Here is an 18,750-nt window from a genome sequence, read left to right as displayed (position 1 = left end):
TCATTAGTTATTAATGGGATTTGGTGAATTTTTTTTCAATAATTCGATAACATTTGATGAATTTTGAAAAACTCAATGACATTCTTCCTCTACAAATTTTATTATAGGAAGGAAAAATTAACATATGGAGTAATAAATTAAATATCATTTGACTCTTTATAAAACTAGCTTATGGTCCCGTGCAATGCACGGATTTACCAAAATTTATAAATATTTTTATTTCAACAACTTTTTTTATGATTTTTTTTTATAATAAGTATGAAAAAATTCGATATTAAAAATTATGCATATCTTTTTAAATAATATTATTTTGCTTAAATTTTCTATAAGTTGTTACAAAAATGTTTTATTTAATTTGGGACGGAAAGATTCATATAAACCCAACTAATATATTTTTACATATACGTAGTCTTTTATACTCCCTCCGTGTTTTAACAAGTGTTAGGGCCTGTTCTCATACGTTAAAATTCAGTTCAGTTCAGTTCAGTTCAATTCAATTCAGTTCAGTTCCTAATTTTCTTCTCTTAAAAAATATTCATTTCATTTCAGTTCAGTTCAGCTCAGTTCAGTTCAGCTGAGTTCAGTCAATGAGAACATGACCTTACACTTACCAAATCCGACCGTGTTTTAATAAGTGTTACACTTTTTTTTTTGGCTAAAAACTACATTAAAATATTATATATCTCTCCTCTCATGGTCCCCACCCAAACCCACTACTACTATTTTTTTTTATTACTACGTGTATATTTTCTTTCACATTTATTACTTTTCAATACACTGTTAACCCCACTATCTTTGTTTTACAATTTTTTAATACTTAAACTACCCCACTTACCTCTTATTATATTTAAGTCAATTAAATTGCCTAAAACTATGTGCCAGTCAAACTGTAACACATAAAAAAACACGAAGTGAGTATTAGGTATTATTTTTGTAAAAAAAAAATGAGGTAAATATTATTAAACAATATTGCATATATTATTTTAGTTTTCGATAATACTATATATTAACTTTTTTTTCTTCCAATTTTGTTACTTTTGCAATAATGTTTAATTAAATTAAAAATAAATCCATTTTGTTAAGAGATATCCATACACTTTGTTTTCTACTTTTAAAATTGGTATCAATAATAACGCAACACGTGTAAAAATAAAACCTTATACATTGATATCGTTAGGAATAAAATTAAATTTATATTTATTTTTAAATTAGTATTATGAGTATAACTTTAGTTTGTAATGCCTTACTCATATTTTCCAGTTTGTCTAATAAGACTTTTTCTGTTTCATTTTCAGGATAAAGAAAGTGAAATGGAGGCCTTAGGGTTATCACGACTGAAAGTAGTCGTTCTTGATATGCATACTGATGTTAAAGGCTTTTCATTGCTTAATTACCCTCCAACAAGTCAGGTTAGCTAGGCCTTTAAAAAAATGTTTTCATGTTTTTGGTTGCTGTCCATCTCTCAAGTTGGGCTAGATTGGTCAGAGTACGAAAAAGTCTGAAGATGAATAAGCCTGCCATTTTTGATTTGTTAATCGAGGGCTAGATTGTTCTGTAATTGTCCATAATCTTATAGCTACAATTTTGGCGTAGTATAGTTTTTTTTTTTTTTTTTTTTTTTTTTTTTTTTTTTTTTTTTTTTTTTTATCTCTGGATTTGCGGGGCCATGTAAACTGTCAGGTTTGATCTATTAGATTTTTTTTGAAGAAAAGGAAGGAAGAAATGATCTGTAGAAAGCCACAAAACGCAATGGTGTAGATGTAATTGATTGTAGGATTCTATATCCTGCAATTTATAAACATGATGATATAAATTCTTTATTATGTGAGGCATATTTTATGAGTATTTTTTTTTTTTTCCTGCTTCTGGAGAAAGTTATTACATAATTTGCACTCTATTTTATCACAAAAAATAAAGATGTATGACTGTGCGAGTGGTTTATTCATTTATTCATAGGTCGGCGTTATATCTGTTGATTGACTTTTTACAACCATGGAAGAGAGGCTTGTTCCATGTTAGCTACTCGTATTTTTTATATTCTTTCTTAACCTTCCGCAATAGAACTCCAAATTCTCATTCTGTTTGTCTTTGTATGTATCTTGATCTAGGAAAGAAAGCATTTTGAAAGGCCAATGAATCATTAGGATTCATTTTAATATAATCTTATGGAAGCATGGTTTCCACCGTTTTCACTTCTTCTTGAATAATGATTAGGTCTAAACTTTACAATGGAGGTCGTAATGAAATTTGTTGAGACCTCTCTTTACCCTCATAAAGCCTATCCCCACTGGGATAATCCGACAGAGCTAATGTCAGGATGGGGGTAAAGCGGTAAAGTGTTATCTCCTCTGTTTGCTTCTCACTTATTAGTTCATACTAGGTTAAGTCCCGTTCCATGCACGATCATAATTAAATTTTTGTAACAAATAAATAATAAATAATGGTGTTAATTCAACGATAATTTATCCAAAAAAATTATTTCTAACAAAATCACTTGAATTTTAATTAGTTTATACCAATACTAAATACGTAAAGGTTATTGAATTGGATTACTACCTCCGTTACATATTAGTTGCAACTTTTGCCAAAACGGGTTGCTACATATTAGTTGCAACATTCTATTTTTTTTCCTTTTTTAGTAATTTTTTTTCAATGAAAGTACAAAAATACCCTTACTAATTATTTTTAAACACAATTAAAAATAATTTCAGTTCAGTAAAAATAATTTCAGTTCAGTAAAAATAATTTCAATTCAGTAAAAATAAGTTTAGTTCAGTAAAATTCAGTTTTCTTAAAGAAGAATTATAATAAAAAAAAATCAGTAAAAATAATTTCAATTCAACAAAAATAATTTTAGTTCAGTAAAATTAGTTTAAGTTCAGTAAAAATAATTTAAGTTCAACAAATATAATTTCAGTTCAGCAAAATTAAGGTGAAGAGAACAGGGCCTTAACCTATTAATCTAATATTTGACATTGATTAATAATCTAATATCTATATGTCAGATATTAGAATAATAATGTCATATATTATAATATTATTATCATATATTAAAATATTATTGCCGAATATATTAGAATTACGGTGAGTTCGGTCTCATACAAAAGCTTCTCTTTAAAGATAATCCTATAATACCGAGTATAAAGGCATCAAGTGTATCCAAACTTTCTAGAAATAAAATATTACATTAACATGAAAGTGATCGCTAAATCCAAATTGCAATCGACATATGTTGACAAATATTAGCAGCAAAAACTTTTGCATGCCCCCGGTTTACAATAATTTTATTTCACATCGAACATTTTTCGAAAAATGACCCTTTTTACTTATAAAAGTGACCATTTTTTTTTTTATAAAAGTAACCCATATTTTCACAAAAGTGACCCTTTAAACTTCACAAAAGTGACTTTTTTTTTTATACAAAAGTGACCTATATTTTTACAAAAGTGACCCTTTTTTCCACAAAAGTGGCTCATTTTTCCGCAAAAGTGTTTTTTTTTTTTTTTTTTTTTTTTTACAAAAGTGACCATTTTTTTTTCACAAAAGTGACTTTTTTTTTCTTCCCAAAAATAGAGTATCAAAATAAAAAAAAATAAACACAAAAGCATGCAAAAGTATACTTGATTAATGTCGTATGCTTAATGAAATAATGACAATTAACTTAGCTTGTTTATGAAATTGGGGCTTGACCGCTTGAATAGGGAGCTTCTCCTTCTTTAGCTTGTTTCTGAAACAGAGTATCGACGCGAAATCGGGGCAAAACAATTCCTTATTGAATTCTTTTACGATTTGTTCCTGCTTCAATAGGACATGAGGGGATTTTAAAATCAAGAGTTTATAATTTCTTTGGATGGATAACTAATGTCCTTCTAGGCAAAAATTTGAGATGACAATCTACAAGGAACAATAGATCGGAGTTCGGCTGGATTATTGGGAGATTCTAAGGGAGTTCGACGGTGGCGCGGCAGCTGGGAGTGGCGACAGGGTTGGTGGTTTGGCGGTGGGTGTTTTTCTCGGCGGTGGTCCGGCTGACTTCGGCGGTGACTCCATTGCTTAGAGTTAATGAAGTTACATGCCCAGTCCGATTTACACTAATTTAGTGTAAACCGGATGTCATTACATATTTGTGTATTAGCAGTTAGGGAGAAATAATTATTCCGTTCTTTATCAATTGTAATTTACTTGGTATATCCTTATTATAAATTCATACTTTCTCCCCTTAATACAAAGCCTCATTTTTTTTGGCTAAACCAAAATACAATGTCTCTTTCTATTTAAAGGTTTTATTATTTTGGAAAAATTGCTAAAAATAATACAACCTTTGTCCCATTCTTTTTTAATAATACAACCTTTTGATTATTTTGTAATAATACAACCTTAAGGGGGTGTTCATTTTAAACAAGATAAAATCGAATTTTCGGTGAGTTTTGAGGTGGGAGAAGTGGAGGGGATATTCCATCCTTCCTCATCCCCACCACCAAAAACTCATCCGTCCCCTTTCTTAACCTCAAAGTCCACTGAAAATTTGATTTTATCTTGTTTAAAATGAATACCCCCTATAGGTTGTATTATTACAAAATAATCCAAAGGTTGTATTATTAAAAAAGAATGGGCCAGAGGTTGTATTATTTTTAGCAATTTTTTTATTTTTGACATTATTACCATTTTTTTATGAGTTGTCATCTTTTTTTCTTAACAATTTTGTGCTTTAACATCAATTTTCAACACTTTCTTTCTCCATCTCTTCAATTATTACCAACTACTTTTTCTTTCTCTCTATCTCTCTCTAACCTCACATGCATATATGTACTTTTAATCATCAATATTAAAGAATTTCCAACTTTCTTAATCCCCGCGCAAAACCAAAAGAGGTTTTGTATTAAGGGACGGAGGGAGTATTGATTATTGATACATAAATTATTTAGTTGTCGTTTGGTTGGATCCTTTGAAATGGGTTGAAATGGAATTAGAATCTATTCCATCTAGTTTTTTGTTTGGTTGAGATTTTAGTAACAGAAACTCATACATAAGGAGTTCTAACTTCCCTCCATACGCATGGAATCTCATACTCACCCATTCCTCTAAGATTCACAATTCATTCTTGTAGTGAATATTTCAAGCGTTAATCCCCTAGCTTGAACCCCACTATGATCATACACTAAAGTACGGTGGTGTCCAAAAGGGAAGAAGATAGAGCAAAAGAGTCGCCAACAAGTTTTAGGAACTTGTAAACCGTTCACAGGGTGAAGGTTACACCCCTTAACGATCCAAGAGATCGTCAACTCCATAAGGTCTTGAACCAAATAGGGGTCGGGGATGAAGGTACAAATCCAACCTAAAAGAGATTGAACCTGCCCTAATAATAGGCCTCTACTTTATTCTGATCGTATTCATGTGCGCTTTCTGACTAACATGCAATCAATAGGATTAACCCTAAACCTGTTAATCTATGTTGGTTGAATTTAATGCACAAATAAATCTATTATTGGCGATCACTTGAATTATAATCATATTAACCCTAAACAAGATTATTAATTATCTTATTAAGCGTGATTACAAGTACAAATTCCCTTTAAACATGCATAAAAGGTGTGATCAAGCAATAACAATATATCAAGAAACATAATAATAACAATAATAATTATCATAATCATAACAATCATAATTAAAAATAATCATCATTATAACAATTATAATCATAAAATCATAAAGTATAATCATAATAATAATCATCATAATAATAATAATCACGTTAAAGCATAGCAAGATCCTAGGCATGATACTAACAAGATTAATAACAAACCCTAGCATGTCACTAAACAATAAAAATCAAATCTTTAACCCTAACATGATACTAACAATCATAAATATTAGGAAGAACATAAAAGGCAACATACTTTTAATCATACTTGAGATTAAATTTACCCTAAACATGATACTAGGAATTTATTGTTGTCACCCTAAACATCAAATTAAGGAAAACATCCTAACATGATACTAGGAATCATAATAACAATCTAAGCATGATTTCTACATAATAACATCAATAAAAACCATTAAAATACTTACTTGGATGCCTCGTACCTCTTTCTAATAACAAAATACACACGTTAGTAAATTCAAGGAAAATAATAAACAAAAATTAAATTAAATAATTGAAATAGAGATTTGGGACCAAACCCTCAGAAATTAAAACCTTTCACGTCTAGGGCGAAGGCAACTTCGAATATGGCTAGGTGTATCTAAGTCTTGCGAATGCGGAATTTTGTATTTGAGAGAAGGCTAGTTTAGAAAAGAGAGAGAGTAATCAAGAAAATCTTGATGAGAGTTGGTGAATGATTAGATAATGAAAACTGGTTGTAGGTGAATGAAAACGGAGTTTTTACGACGTTATTTATAAAGAAAATCAGCCAAAAAAATAAACTTATCAAAACAGAGTCTGGCGCACAAAAAACAGAACCAGCGCCAACGCTGGCTGTTGGCGCCAGGCGCCAACGTTAGCGCCAGGAGCCAATGCTGGCGCCAGGCGCTACAGCTGGCGTTTGGCGCTGATCTGGAAAATTACGCGTTTTCTTAAAATCAGATAAAAATTGCCGTACAGGAGGATAAAATTGTATTTTCCTCAAAAATGCTCTTTGATTTTAATTAAAACTCTGAAAAGTCAACAAAAGTCAATTTATCAATGCTAATTGAATTAGGAATGAAAAGAACCTTCTAGAAGAATCTAGAAGACTAAAACCATTCCTAATTGCATTAGGAATGATAAATCATATTAGGCCCTCCCCTAGATCATTGGGCCGCATATAAGGCTCAAACCGGTCCCAGTTCAGTAAATTGGCCATAACTTCCTCAATCTTCATCGGAATTGGGCTTATAATATATCGTTGGAAAGCTCTTGTTAAGCCCCATCCAACTACACTAATATTAGACCCATATCATGGACCAACCAAACTGGATTGGCTGTTTTCTTAAAATAAGTTTTCAAAAACAGAGAGAGGAGAAAAGAAATTAAAACTATCCGCAACACTAGACTTTCCACACTTTCACTTCATTCGATTATGATTCGACGCGAAAGGTACTCATCACTGGGTTTGGTTTTGGGGAGACACAAATGGGTGTCTACAATTCTATTAATGAAAGATAAAATTCATTCCAACAGTAAAACCAAACAACTTTGAACTTGTATGGGTTTTAGAATCCATACATGTCTAGTATGAAATTTCATACCAATCCATTCCAAGTTGATGAACTAAACGTGTCGTTCTCTTAATAAAAATTTTCTCGCCTAAATGCAATGATGATGTCATTTTTTTTTTTTGTAGAGCAATCATATTTAACATTTTTGAAATTTAAATATTGGAAGCTTCTACATTACAACTAAAACCTATTAATTTATCATAGGAATTTGAAATAATTTTAAATAGCACACTAATAAATGATCATCTACATTGAACTATGAATTAGACGACGATGAACAGATACTATATCATAATTTTGATGAAAATTTTAAAATTTCAAAATGTACGTAATTCTTATTTATATTCATGTACAATAGGGATTTTTTTTATTAAAATGTACAAATTAAAAATAGGTTTTATATAAACCGTGCATCGCGCATGTTTTTACACTATTTTGTAAACAAGGGCTACACCTTGAAGTGACAATTATAATTAAGCCACTCGTATATTATCATCTTAAAATGGTTTAGCAAGATTGGTCATTTTTGTTTGGCAAACCTCTAATTGCTCATTTGTCTATGCCATTATTGGATTAAAAAGACAAATCATTATGGGTCGCGAATCAATAGAAAGTGATATTGGAACAAATTTGCAATTAATTTCCACAATAAACCATTCAAGAAACAAGTGAAGCAATCAACCGTTAATGAAGATATTAAGAGCAGATAGAGAAATGAGGTTCGTGGAAAACCTTAATTAAGAATCAGAAAAAGGGGAAAATAATCACACCCTACCACTATAATGTAAATTCGATAATCGATGATTAACTAGTGAGTAACCCGGGCGTTATCCCAGTTTGCTACTGTTGTAGACGTGAAATATATAATTATTTTTTAAAAGGATTTTTAGAATTGAAATTGTCATTGTCAAATCAAAATTGAGTTATTATTTGAGTATCTTATTTTTATATATTTTTTTAACTGAACCTTGTGGTTTACACTTATATAAATTTTCTTATATATTAGTAACATAGTTGATATTTAAATAGGATAGCTAAATAGCCATTTTTGTTATAAGAGGTTGAGGTTTCAAATCTCCATATCCTTATGTTTTTATATAGAGGTTGCTTGGGTGATGTTGCGTATTATACGAAATAATATTGGTCTATTGTGTGACGTGTCGTAATGATTAATATTGTTTGAGTGATGATGTTGCATCGTGAAATTTTGAAAAGGTGATGTGACACAATACAAAAAGGACTACGTGGCCATCGATGTTATTGGAAACGCCTTTTAATATATTAGTATTGATCAATTTACAAGTATCTATGCTATGGTGCTACCCGGGCTACTCTTTATTTCACTTTAAATACTTCCTCTATTATTTTAGGAAAATTTGTCAAAAATAACACCACCTTTGGGCGGTCTTCCCATAATAGCACCACCTTTTGATTATTCCAGAATAACACCACCTTTCATATGTATTTGCCAAAAATAAAACAAAACCGGTTGGTAACCTGTTGTATTGGTTTCCTATGACACGTGTCACAATGTCATTGGTCAATTATTTTTATTTTTTTAAAAAAAACCTAAGTAATTAAAGTAAAATTAAAATTAAAAAAAACCACCTAGCCTCCCTGCCAACCCTCACCCTCGTCGACGCCCCTCCCCCCACCCTCGCCGGCGTCTCTCCCCCCGCCCTCGTTGTCGATCGACCTCCCTAGCCTTCCCCCTCCCCTGAACGACACCCCTCCATGGCTCCACCCATTCCCCCACCCTTAAACAACCCACCACCAAAACTAACCCTAGCCTACGGAAATTAGGGAGAGGAAGCCGAAATTGAAAAGGGAAGGAGGGAGGGGGCCGAAATCGGAAAAAGGGAAGAGGGGAAAGGGTCGGCCGGAAAGGGGTAGGGAAGGGGAGAGGGTGGTGCAAAGGGGTCGAGCAGGGGAGGTGGGTGCCGAAAAGGGGTAGGGAAGGAGAGGGGGTGACGGAAAGGGGGTCGGCAACTAGGACGGGGGCCGGGGATTGGGTTGTTTTAGGTGGATGGTCTTAGTGGGGGTGGTGGATGCCGGTGATAGTCGTGGGGAAGGGTTTTTTTTTTTTTTTTTTTAAAAAAAAAATTTTAAAATTTTTTTTTTTCAAAGTCAAAAATAAAAATAAATAAATTGACCAATCAAATTAGAACACGTGTCCCAGGGTTACCTGTAAAACAGGTTACCGGTTTTTTGTTTCATTTTTGGCAAATACATGTGAAAGGTGGTGTTATTCGGAATAATCAAAAGGTGGTGCTATTATGGGAAGACCGCCCAAAGGTGGTGTTATTTTTGACAAATTTTCCATTATTTTATTATTGCACCATAGAGGTTGGTACACTTTTTTTTGGTAGTGGGAAAAGGGAAGAGAGAGATGGGTAAAATTACAAAGCTATCCATGTAATGTAAACATGAACTAAAGAATCAAGCGGAAAAAGTAAGGGTATATTGGTTATTGGTAGTGTGAACAGAGATATTTTGTTTCCTAAAATATAAATGGTGCAATATTTGTGAAACTTCCTTAAAAGGCAAGTGGTGCAATAAATAAAAAACGAAGGAAGTACTTGTATTGGAACCTCAGTTGAGTCGGACACTTGAACATGTACATGTGTCGAATATGGATAACCGAGTCTAAGAAGCATAGACAAACATCAATATTATGAAATTCAAACTGGTAACATGCCTTCTCTTAGAATGTAAGAAAAGCTTTATATATATATTTTTTGAAATAAAAAAGCTTTAATCATATAACTAATAATAAAACTAAATTTTTAGTCAGGCGACGAGACAACAACACTTGGCATTCCAACTTTTCGCCAAGTGTCGCGCCACGTAGGATAAAGTTTTATAGATTCAATTTGTAAGATAAAAAAATCAGAGCATGTACAGTTCAGCTTTATTTCAGTTCAGTTCAGCTCCAATCAGTTTAGTTCAATTCAGTTCAGCTCCAATTAGTTTGGTTCAGTTCAGCTCCTGATTTTCTTCTCTCATAAATATTCATTTCAACTTAGTTTAGTTAAGTTTAGTTCATTTCAGCTCAAATCAGTTTAGTTCAATTCAGTTCAGATCAGCTCCAATCAGTTGAGCTCAACTTAGTTCAGTAAATGTGAACATACAGGCCGTAAGGAAGGTGTTCCCATCGTAGGGGATCCTTTTCCTTAGATTCCCATGACCCTTTAAAAGGCTAGGACTTTACACTCGTTAGGGTGTATTATGATTTGAATTCCTGACTGTTTGAGAAACCTTGAATTAGAGTTGATTCTAGGCTGAAGTCGCGAATGAGTTTTAGGCTATTATTGGTGTAACACTATAATTAGCAACAGTTGATCATTAATAATGTTGCATATCTCAAACACTTCTCTAAACTTTATACCCCGTGATTCTCGGCTAACTGTTACGGTTACTATTTTATACAACCTTTATGTTTTTTTTTTGAAAGATTATACTACCTTTATGTTAATTAGGATTAATTTGGCGGGTTTATCCATAATTGGGTTTTTTAATTACCCTACTTTAGCAATTATAGTCCACTAATACCCGCGATTAGTGCAATTTGAGTTGCTAATTGGCGCAGCAAACATTCGACTACAGTACTAGTTATTGCGTAGGTCTAAAGTATCTTTATGTCTTGATTTTTTTTTTCATTTTTTCCACATATGATGGAGCCTACGCTTTGTCCATTGGAGCAGTTTGGAAGACTTTTTTTAAATTTTTTTTTTTAAAAAAAAAAATTTAAAATATATGTGATTGGTAGAATTTATTTGGTGGACGAGTTGGACATGTTCCGTTCACCTTATAATCTTATATTCACTTATTTTAAAACGTGAAATATGTTTAGATAAGTTTAGTTAACTTCAGATAAATTCAATTTAAGTAAGTTTAATTTTAGAAAAAATAAGTTTTGATAAAGGTTACCCTAAAACAAATTACAGATAAAATAAGTTTTTATAAGGTCTGGTTCAAATAAAATAAGATAAATTTAGATACTTGAAAATCAGGTGAATAAAACACATCTTAAACAATAATGATATTTCAAATTACTATTTTCAAGGAATAACCGAATCTATTAAATATTACTCTACTAAAACATAAGCTGCTGCAGCTCGTCTTGTGTGCGGCCGGCCACACTGTGTGACCACTTAAAGTAACCTCTATAACATTGATTAAGTAACCCTTGTAATACCGATCAAGTAACCCCTATAACACTGACCGAGTAACACTATAACAATGATGAAGTAACCCTTTTAACACTGATCAAGTAACTCCCATTACACTAGCGAAGTAACTCCTATAGTAGCTGGCCACACACCGTAGCGAAGTAACTCCTATAGTTGCTGGCCACACGGTGTGGCCAGCCACATATAAGACTTTGTGAAGTTGCTGATGTCACCATTGCCCACTTATTGCTTTCTCAATAAAAAAAAAATTTCCGCCTAAATGCAATGATGATGTCATTTTTTATTTATTTTGGAGCTACCATATTTAACATTTTTGAAATTTAAATATTGAAAACTCCTACATTACAACTAAAACCTATTACTTTATCGTAGAAAATTGAAACAATTTTAAATAGCACACTATTAAATAACCTCCTACATTGAAATATGAATTAGACAAAGTTGAACAGATAGTACGGAATATATCAAAATTTTGATGAAAATAAAATTTTTTAAAATTACAAAATATACGTAATTCTTATTTATATTCATGCATAATAGCAATTTATTTTTAAAATGTACAATTTAAAAATAAGTTTATATAAATCGTGAGCACGGGTTCTAACCTAGACACCTAGTAAGGAAATATTTGATAACTAGCATAGTGCCCGTGCGATGCCTGATTTATAAATCAATTTATTAATTTTTGAAAAAAGCATTATTAATCCCGTAGGAAAAGAAAAAAAAACTAACATAATTCAAAGGGTTCATTTTCACTAACAAATTAATTATGTCATTTGGATTTATTTTATTTTATTTCCTTTTTTTGTATATAATGTTATTTTTTTATTTGAAAAATAAATGAATAATAATCCACATAACTATAAGAGATATAGACTAAATGAGTAAATCTTTCCTACCTCCCGTAGATAAAAACTAAAATTTTCTTACCATACTATTCACTTTCAGCAGCTATACAATCGAATATTTGATTTACTCGTCGTATTTACTAAAATTTTAGATTCAATAATGACTTACCTTATATTTGACCCACCACTATATACATTTTTCCTAAGCAAAACATTGTGTCAAAAACAATTACGGAGTACATAATATCCATACAACCAATCAACAACTGATAGAATACAACACAAATATATAGATACGGATATTGGTTAATTTTTATACGAACGAAATATATTTGTTAAGATTTTTAAGAATAAAAGACAAATTTCATCAAGTACCCAATCATGTATGTAGTATTTTTTTTTTATGGATATGTATTCTTATACTGTAATTATTAAATTTTGAATATTAGCATTAAATTAGTAAGGAATATGAAAATTTAATGGTTATAGAAATGAGAATATTCTTCATATAAATTTCATTACCAATCTATGTTAATTAAAAATAATATTTTAAAACTGTACGAAATCTTTAATTATTATATATGCATAAATTTTTCGCATAATTATTTTTAGGAAATGTTGTTTTAACTCTTTTTAAGGAAAAAGTTGCATAAGATATATAATTTTTAATCTAAGTTAATTTAATTTCAATAATTTGTATATTAACAATCATAGACTCTATATTAATCTAAAATTACATTATATATATATATATATATATATATATATATATATATATATAATCAAAGTTAATTTAATTTATTCACCATGATTTTTTTAAGAGGGGTAAGGTCAAATATCATAGTGAATGTCATATTAAAGAACAATATATTAATCTTTACATAATATAGATATATAATATGACCTTAAAATGAAAATTATAAAGACTATTATGACTATGACGATTATTTATATAGATTATAATACAAATTTCATTACAAATCTATGTTAATTAAAAATAATATTTTAAAATTGTACGAAATTTTTAATTATTATCTATGCATAAATTTTTGGCATAATTATTGTTAGGAAAATGTTGTTTGACTTTTTTTAGGAAAAGGTTACATTAGATATATATTTTTTTAATCTAAGTTAATTTAATTTCAATAATTTGTATATTAACAATTCATAGATTCTATATTAATCTAAAATTACATTAGTTATATATATTTTTAATCAAAGTTAATTTAATATACTTGCCATGCTTTTTTAAGAGGGGTAAGGTCAAATATCATAGTAAATGTCATGTTGAAGAACAATATATTAATCTTTATATAATATAGATATATAATATGACCTTAAAATGATAATTATAAAGACATATATGTTATGACTATGGCTACTATTTATATAGATGAAAATACAAAAAAAAAAAAAAAAAAAAAAAAATGTATCTTATTTTATTATTACCTTATTTTTTGAATATTTTATTTTTAACGTATCATGCTGTCGTTATATTTGTAGACTTTACTATAATAGATTCTCTGACCATTATACTCATATTATGTAATCCCAAATACTTGTATAATTCTTTCCTTCGCTCATTATGTTGCAATAATATTGCTTAACTTTATTATAATAAACGTTCTAACCAAATTTCACGACCATCTATTATAATAACTGATTACATCATGAGCAAAGAAATATCACTCTATGCTATTAATAAAGGCAATTTCCTAAAATATAATCCTAAAACTATTTTAGAAATAATATTGCTATACTTTTTTATAATATATTAAGAATATTTTTTTAATATATAGAAACATAAATGTATAATATATAAAAAAATAAAAAAAAGGCAGCGAATCATAGAGAGACATTTGTCAGTCTCACATTGAGGCGCTTGTCTTTTAGTATAATATATATATAGATAGATAGATAGATAGATTGCAAATTCGCAACAGGTAAGCAGAGGTGGAACAAGAATTTTAACAAAGGTATGTAAAGCACCACTGACGATGTACCAAATACCACCAACCAAAATACTTACTTATAAAGTTATAATTTTACAATCCATTCCTCCTTTTCTTTTCATTTTGAATTTTATTTCATTGGTCTAATTATTATTATTATTATTATTATTATTATTATTATTATTACAATAATAAAATTTCAAAAAACCTATAAAGTCAATCAATTTACAAGAAATTGGTGGGAAGCCGACGCGAGATACAATCTGGGCCTCCACCCCTTTAGCTATTGCAAACCCGATCCTGCTGAAGATGTGAGCAACTGCACGAGCACCAATATCCTGAGTTTTAGCGAACGCTTGAACCTGCTTCAGCAACGCAATATCATTCTTCTCTAATTCCCCCAATGAAGAAAATGAGAAAGGAAGAAAACCATAGCCAATAGCCCTGCAACGCGCCCCATACTTGTCTCGTTTCCGCTGAGACGCCGCCGACACAACATGACCAGGAACGAAGTAAGACAACCCCGATTGGGTCAAAGGTGAAGACCCCGTCAAGTCAACACATACATCAAGGCCTCTATCCCAGGAATAAAGCAACACATATGCTGGTCGAAGAGCCCCATCGTCGTTCCCTCCAGACAACCCAAAGTTATCCTCCTTTCGAGCAGAAATCCCAGACCGAAAACAAATATCAACAAGGGTGTCACGAACAACGTTGTGCCGATGTTTAATACCCACCATCCCAGCACAAGACACTGCATGATCCCGATAAATATCCCCATCAAAAACCCTTGAGTAAGCTGAACACGGAGTTGAAACGGAGTACAAAGGATTATTATTATAATTATTATTATTATTTTTTTTTGAGGTATTTGATTGAATTAGATTATATGACCACAGACTTTATTATAGAATTCTCACAATAATGACAAATTCACAAACTCACAGCTCAAATACCAAGTTCACACATAATTTGCTTGAAAAACCTAATTAGGGGTGTTCGTTCAAACCCGATCCAATCCGAAATATGATTCAGTTTTAAATTTTCCAATTGATCCGATCCGAATTTCTCGATCTCCCAATCCAATTCGATCTAAGTTGAAATAAAATTCGGTTATTTGAATCCAATCCGAAAATCCGAATTATAGTACATTATTTTTTAGCGCCTAATTCGATTATAAAATAAAGTTTTAATATAAATAGAAGTGTTCAAAATCATGATTAAAATAAATAATATTTTTTTTTGGTGAAAATTAAAATAAATAATATAGTTCAACATCAAGTCATTAATTAATTAATACTGTACAAAGTATCCCAAATTTATTTTATGTAGTAATAAGTATTTGAGCTAAACTTTCAAAAATAAAGAAATACGTATTTATACGAAGTAAAAGCTTATTTTTACAATTCGGATTTCGGTTTGGATTGGATCCAATTAGGGTCAATCCGATCCAATCCAAAAGTCCGAATTTTCAAAGAATTTCAATCCGATCAGGTCCGATTAAAATTTCAATTCGATCCGACTTGCTAATTCGGTTTGGATTGAGTTGGATTTCAGTTTTAATCTGAATTATGGACACCCCTAAAACTAAAGTGATGAAGCAAGATTCAAAATCAAAATCAATATATTAGACTTTAATCAATTTTGGATCCAACATGCCTGTTTTTGAATTGTAAAAATGGTGGGTTATATTTTTGGATTGGTCAGTTAAACAACAAATATGTGAGAAATGAGTTTGTGGCTGGTACTTTTGTTTTACTTGGGTGAAAAATTAAATTGGGTGTAAGTTGGACTCATCATCCTAGTTGTGTAGCAGCAGTCTGGGTTAAACAAGCTAGCCTACTGGGCTCATAGAAAAAATGGGCTTTCTCTTTTATGGGCTAGTCTGACTGGGCTATAAAATCCGTTTCACCCATGTTCACTTCCAAATTTTGAGCACATAAAAAACATAATTCTGTTGATTATTGTTTATACGACTTTCATTTTATATTATTTGCAACGATTAGACATTTTTTTCACTCATATTATTTGCAATGATTAGACATTTTTTTTTCTCTACTATACGTCAAATCATTGCAAATAATATGAAACGGAGGTAATATAAAATATAACCATCAAATGAGCAAAAACTTCCTCTAAATTCACCTTACACTTGGGTGTATGTAAGAATTTAATGAACAACAATTTCATGTAGCGCTAATTGTGGCCGTAAATAATTGATAGTTGAACATAGCATACCTTTAACTCCAAAAGTATATAATGATCTAATTAGTGATCGATAATTGATAAAATTTTTCCACAAATAATCCATGCATTTACATTTAGTTTACCCAACCTAATTTTAGAACTCTATACTTGTAATCAAATATTGGATTATTGGTCATGCGAAATATAATCATCAATTGTATTGTGATTTGTGAATAAGAAGAATCAACCACAAATAATGCATGCATTTACATTAGTTTAGCCAAGCAAAATGGATGGATAAATTTAGTCTATATATATTGCAACACATACTATATCATTCCTCTAGCAAACAATTCAAATCAAATCACAACAAAAAAATATGAGGTTACTCCAACTTTCAATTTCATTACTATATACCGCGATATTTTTATTCAAAAGTAATTTATGCATTGACGAAAGTGATAAAAAATTCATCCTTGAGGGCCATAACAATGCTCGCGCCCAAGTAGGGGTAGCACCAATTTCATGGGACAATAAGATTGAAGCCTATGTTCAAGACTATATTGACAAGGTGAAATCTGATTGCATTGTCAAAGATGGTGTAAAGAGTCCATATGGGATGAACATCGCGTCGGGTTATGAGGCTAGCATTGGTTGGGCGGTCATAGGTGATTGGGTTAGTGAAAAGAACAACTATAACTACGCTTCAAATTCATGTGTCAAAGGTAAAGAATGCTCTCATTATACTCAATTGGTTTGGCGTAACTCGGTTCGTGTTGGTTGTGGTAATGTTTCTTGTGGTGCTGGATGGCCTTACTATGCTTGTGCTTATGATCCTCCGGGAAATATTGAAGGCCAACGCCCTTATTAGTTGAAATCCTATGTATTTTTATGCAATTACTCTCTTCCTTTGTTAAATCAATTCAAATAGGTTGATTTTTTGATTGAAGATAATATGTTTTGATCGAGTTGTAACAAAACTAATAATCCTGTTAGTTTTTTTTGGTGTTTGGAGAGCCACAAGGACGAATTTATAAGTTGGGGGATTATCATAGAGGATTATATAAGAATAATTATTTGCTGGTTTGATTGTAATTAGTTCTATTTCCCATGCATGTTAGATGGGATTGTCTTACTTCATTCAATTGCCATGTTTGATTTCAATCATGGAAGAGAACCGGTTATGCTTGAGGATTTTTTTTTTAAATTTTACTCCTAATGGAGGTTAGTCAATGTCGGAAAATTAGGTCTACATCGGAAATAGAATTAGTATTTTATAATAGGATTTTTTTTTGTAAATTACCACCCTAAAATTTAACATGTGTTGAAATAACCAATCATTTTTGTTAAAATTAAAAATAACCACCCATATTTTACAAAATTGTAGGTTTTACCACCCATACCTATACTCCGACCAGTTTTCCGATCATGTGCCCCACAATTTCATTATGAAGAACCCTAATTTTCAATTCAAGTTAAATCGAATGATACAAACAACGATTACATCATTAAATTCCTAATAAAACACATTCCAAACAAAAAATATCGTATAACTAGAATTCTACTTCATTAAACATTGCAAAATAACTAAAAAAAATTAAAATTAAAATTAACTGCGATCTTCAATTACCTTGTTGTACAAACTGGTGTACAAAAATTTAAGTGCGTTTTTCGAAGGATTCACTTGTCAATTTGCAAAAGTTGGAGTAAAAATTGGTAGAATTTGTGGAAAAAATGAAGAATTTTAACTTTGGGAGTAGTTTGTGAAACAAGGGAGGAAATAAATCGAGAAACAACTTTTATAAAAATAAAAAGAGCCGTTATGTGGAGCCCATGCTCGAAAAACTGTTCGGAGTATAGGTCGGGTGGTAAAACTTACATTTTTTGTAAAATATGGGTGATTATTTTTAATTTCAAAAAAAGTGGGTGGTTATTTCAATACATGGTACATTTTGGGGTGGTAATTTACAAAAAAAATCCTTTATAATATTTTAGTTTTTATTAGGTAATTTCTTACAACATTTTATTTAATTGGTAGTTTTCATAAAATCTGGGTTTTATCAGGTTGTTTATTAGTTAGTTTATTATTATTATTATTATTATTATTATTATTATTATTATTATTTTTTAATTTTTTTTAATTTTTTTTATCATGCGAAGTTAGATCCTATTATCGTGGATTATTTATGTCTAATTAATATAGAAGATTATGTGTAATGGAGTTTCCAAACAAGTACAACAAATATCAATCCATCAAATTGCTAAGCTCTGAATTTTGGACTATAGATTTTTTTTATCCTATAAAAGAATAAAATGTTGAACGCATCGTCTCAAGGATAAAGCCCCAACCTATACAATCCGCTACCTATGCAA

The 18,750-nt window shown here is 30.7% G+C and overlaps 1 protein-coding gene across 1 annotated transcript; it reads left to right on the top strand.

The window, feature by feature from the left end:
- The first annotated feature begins 16,756 nt into the window (after positions 1-16,756).
- On the top strand, positions 16,757-17,248 carry LOC145625286 (pathogenesis-related leaf protein 6-like). Its single transcript, XM_081678346.1, has one exon. The coding sequence runs from the start codon at positions 16,757-16,759 to the stop codon at positions 17,246-17,248; it is 492 nt and encodes a 163-aa protein (XP_081534472.1).
- Positions 17,249-18,750: the final 1,502 nt, after the last annotated feature.

This window comes from Chenopodium album, chromosome 3 (assembly GCF_948465745.1).
Source record: "Chenopodium album chromosome 3, dcCheAlbu1.1, whole genome shotgun sequence".
In the NCBI taxonomy this organism is placed as follows: domain Eukaryota; kingdom Viridiplantae; phylum Streptophyta; class Magnoliopsida; order Caryophyllales; family Amaranthaceae; genus Chenopodium; species Chenopodium album.
Note: the sequence above shows the minus strand (reverse complement) of the source record. Positions and strands in the feature narration are given on the sequence as shown.

Coding starts and splice junctions, on each gene's coding strand:
- LOC145625286 (XM_081678346.1), top strand. CDS start 16,757: ATGAGGTTACTCCAACTTTCAATTTCATTACTATATACCGCGATATTT.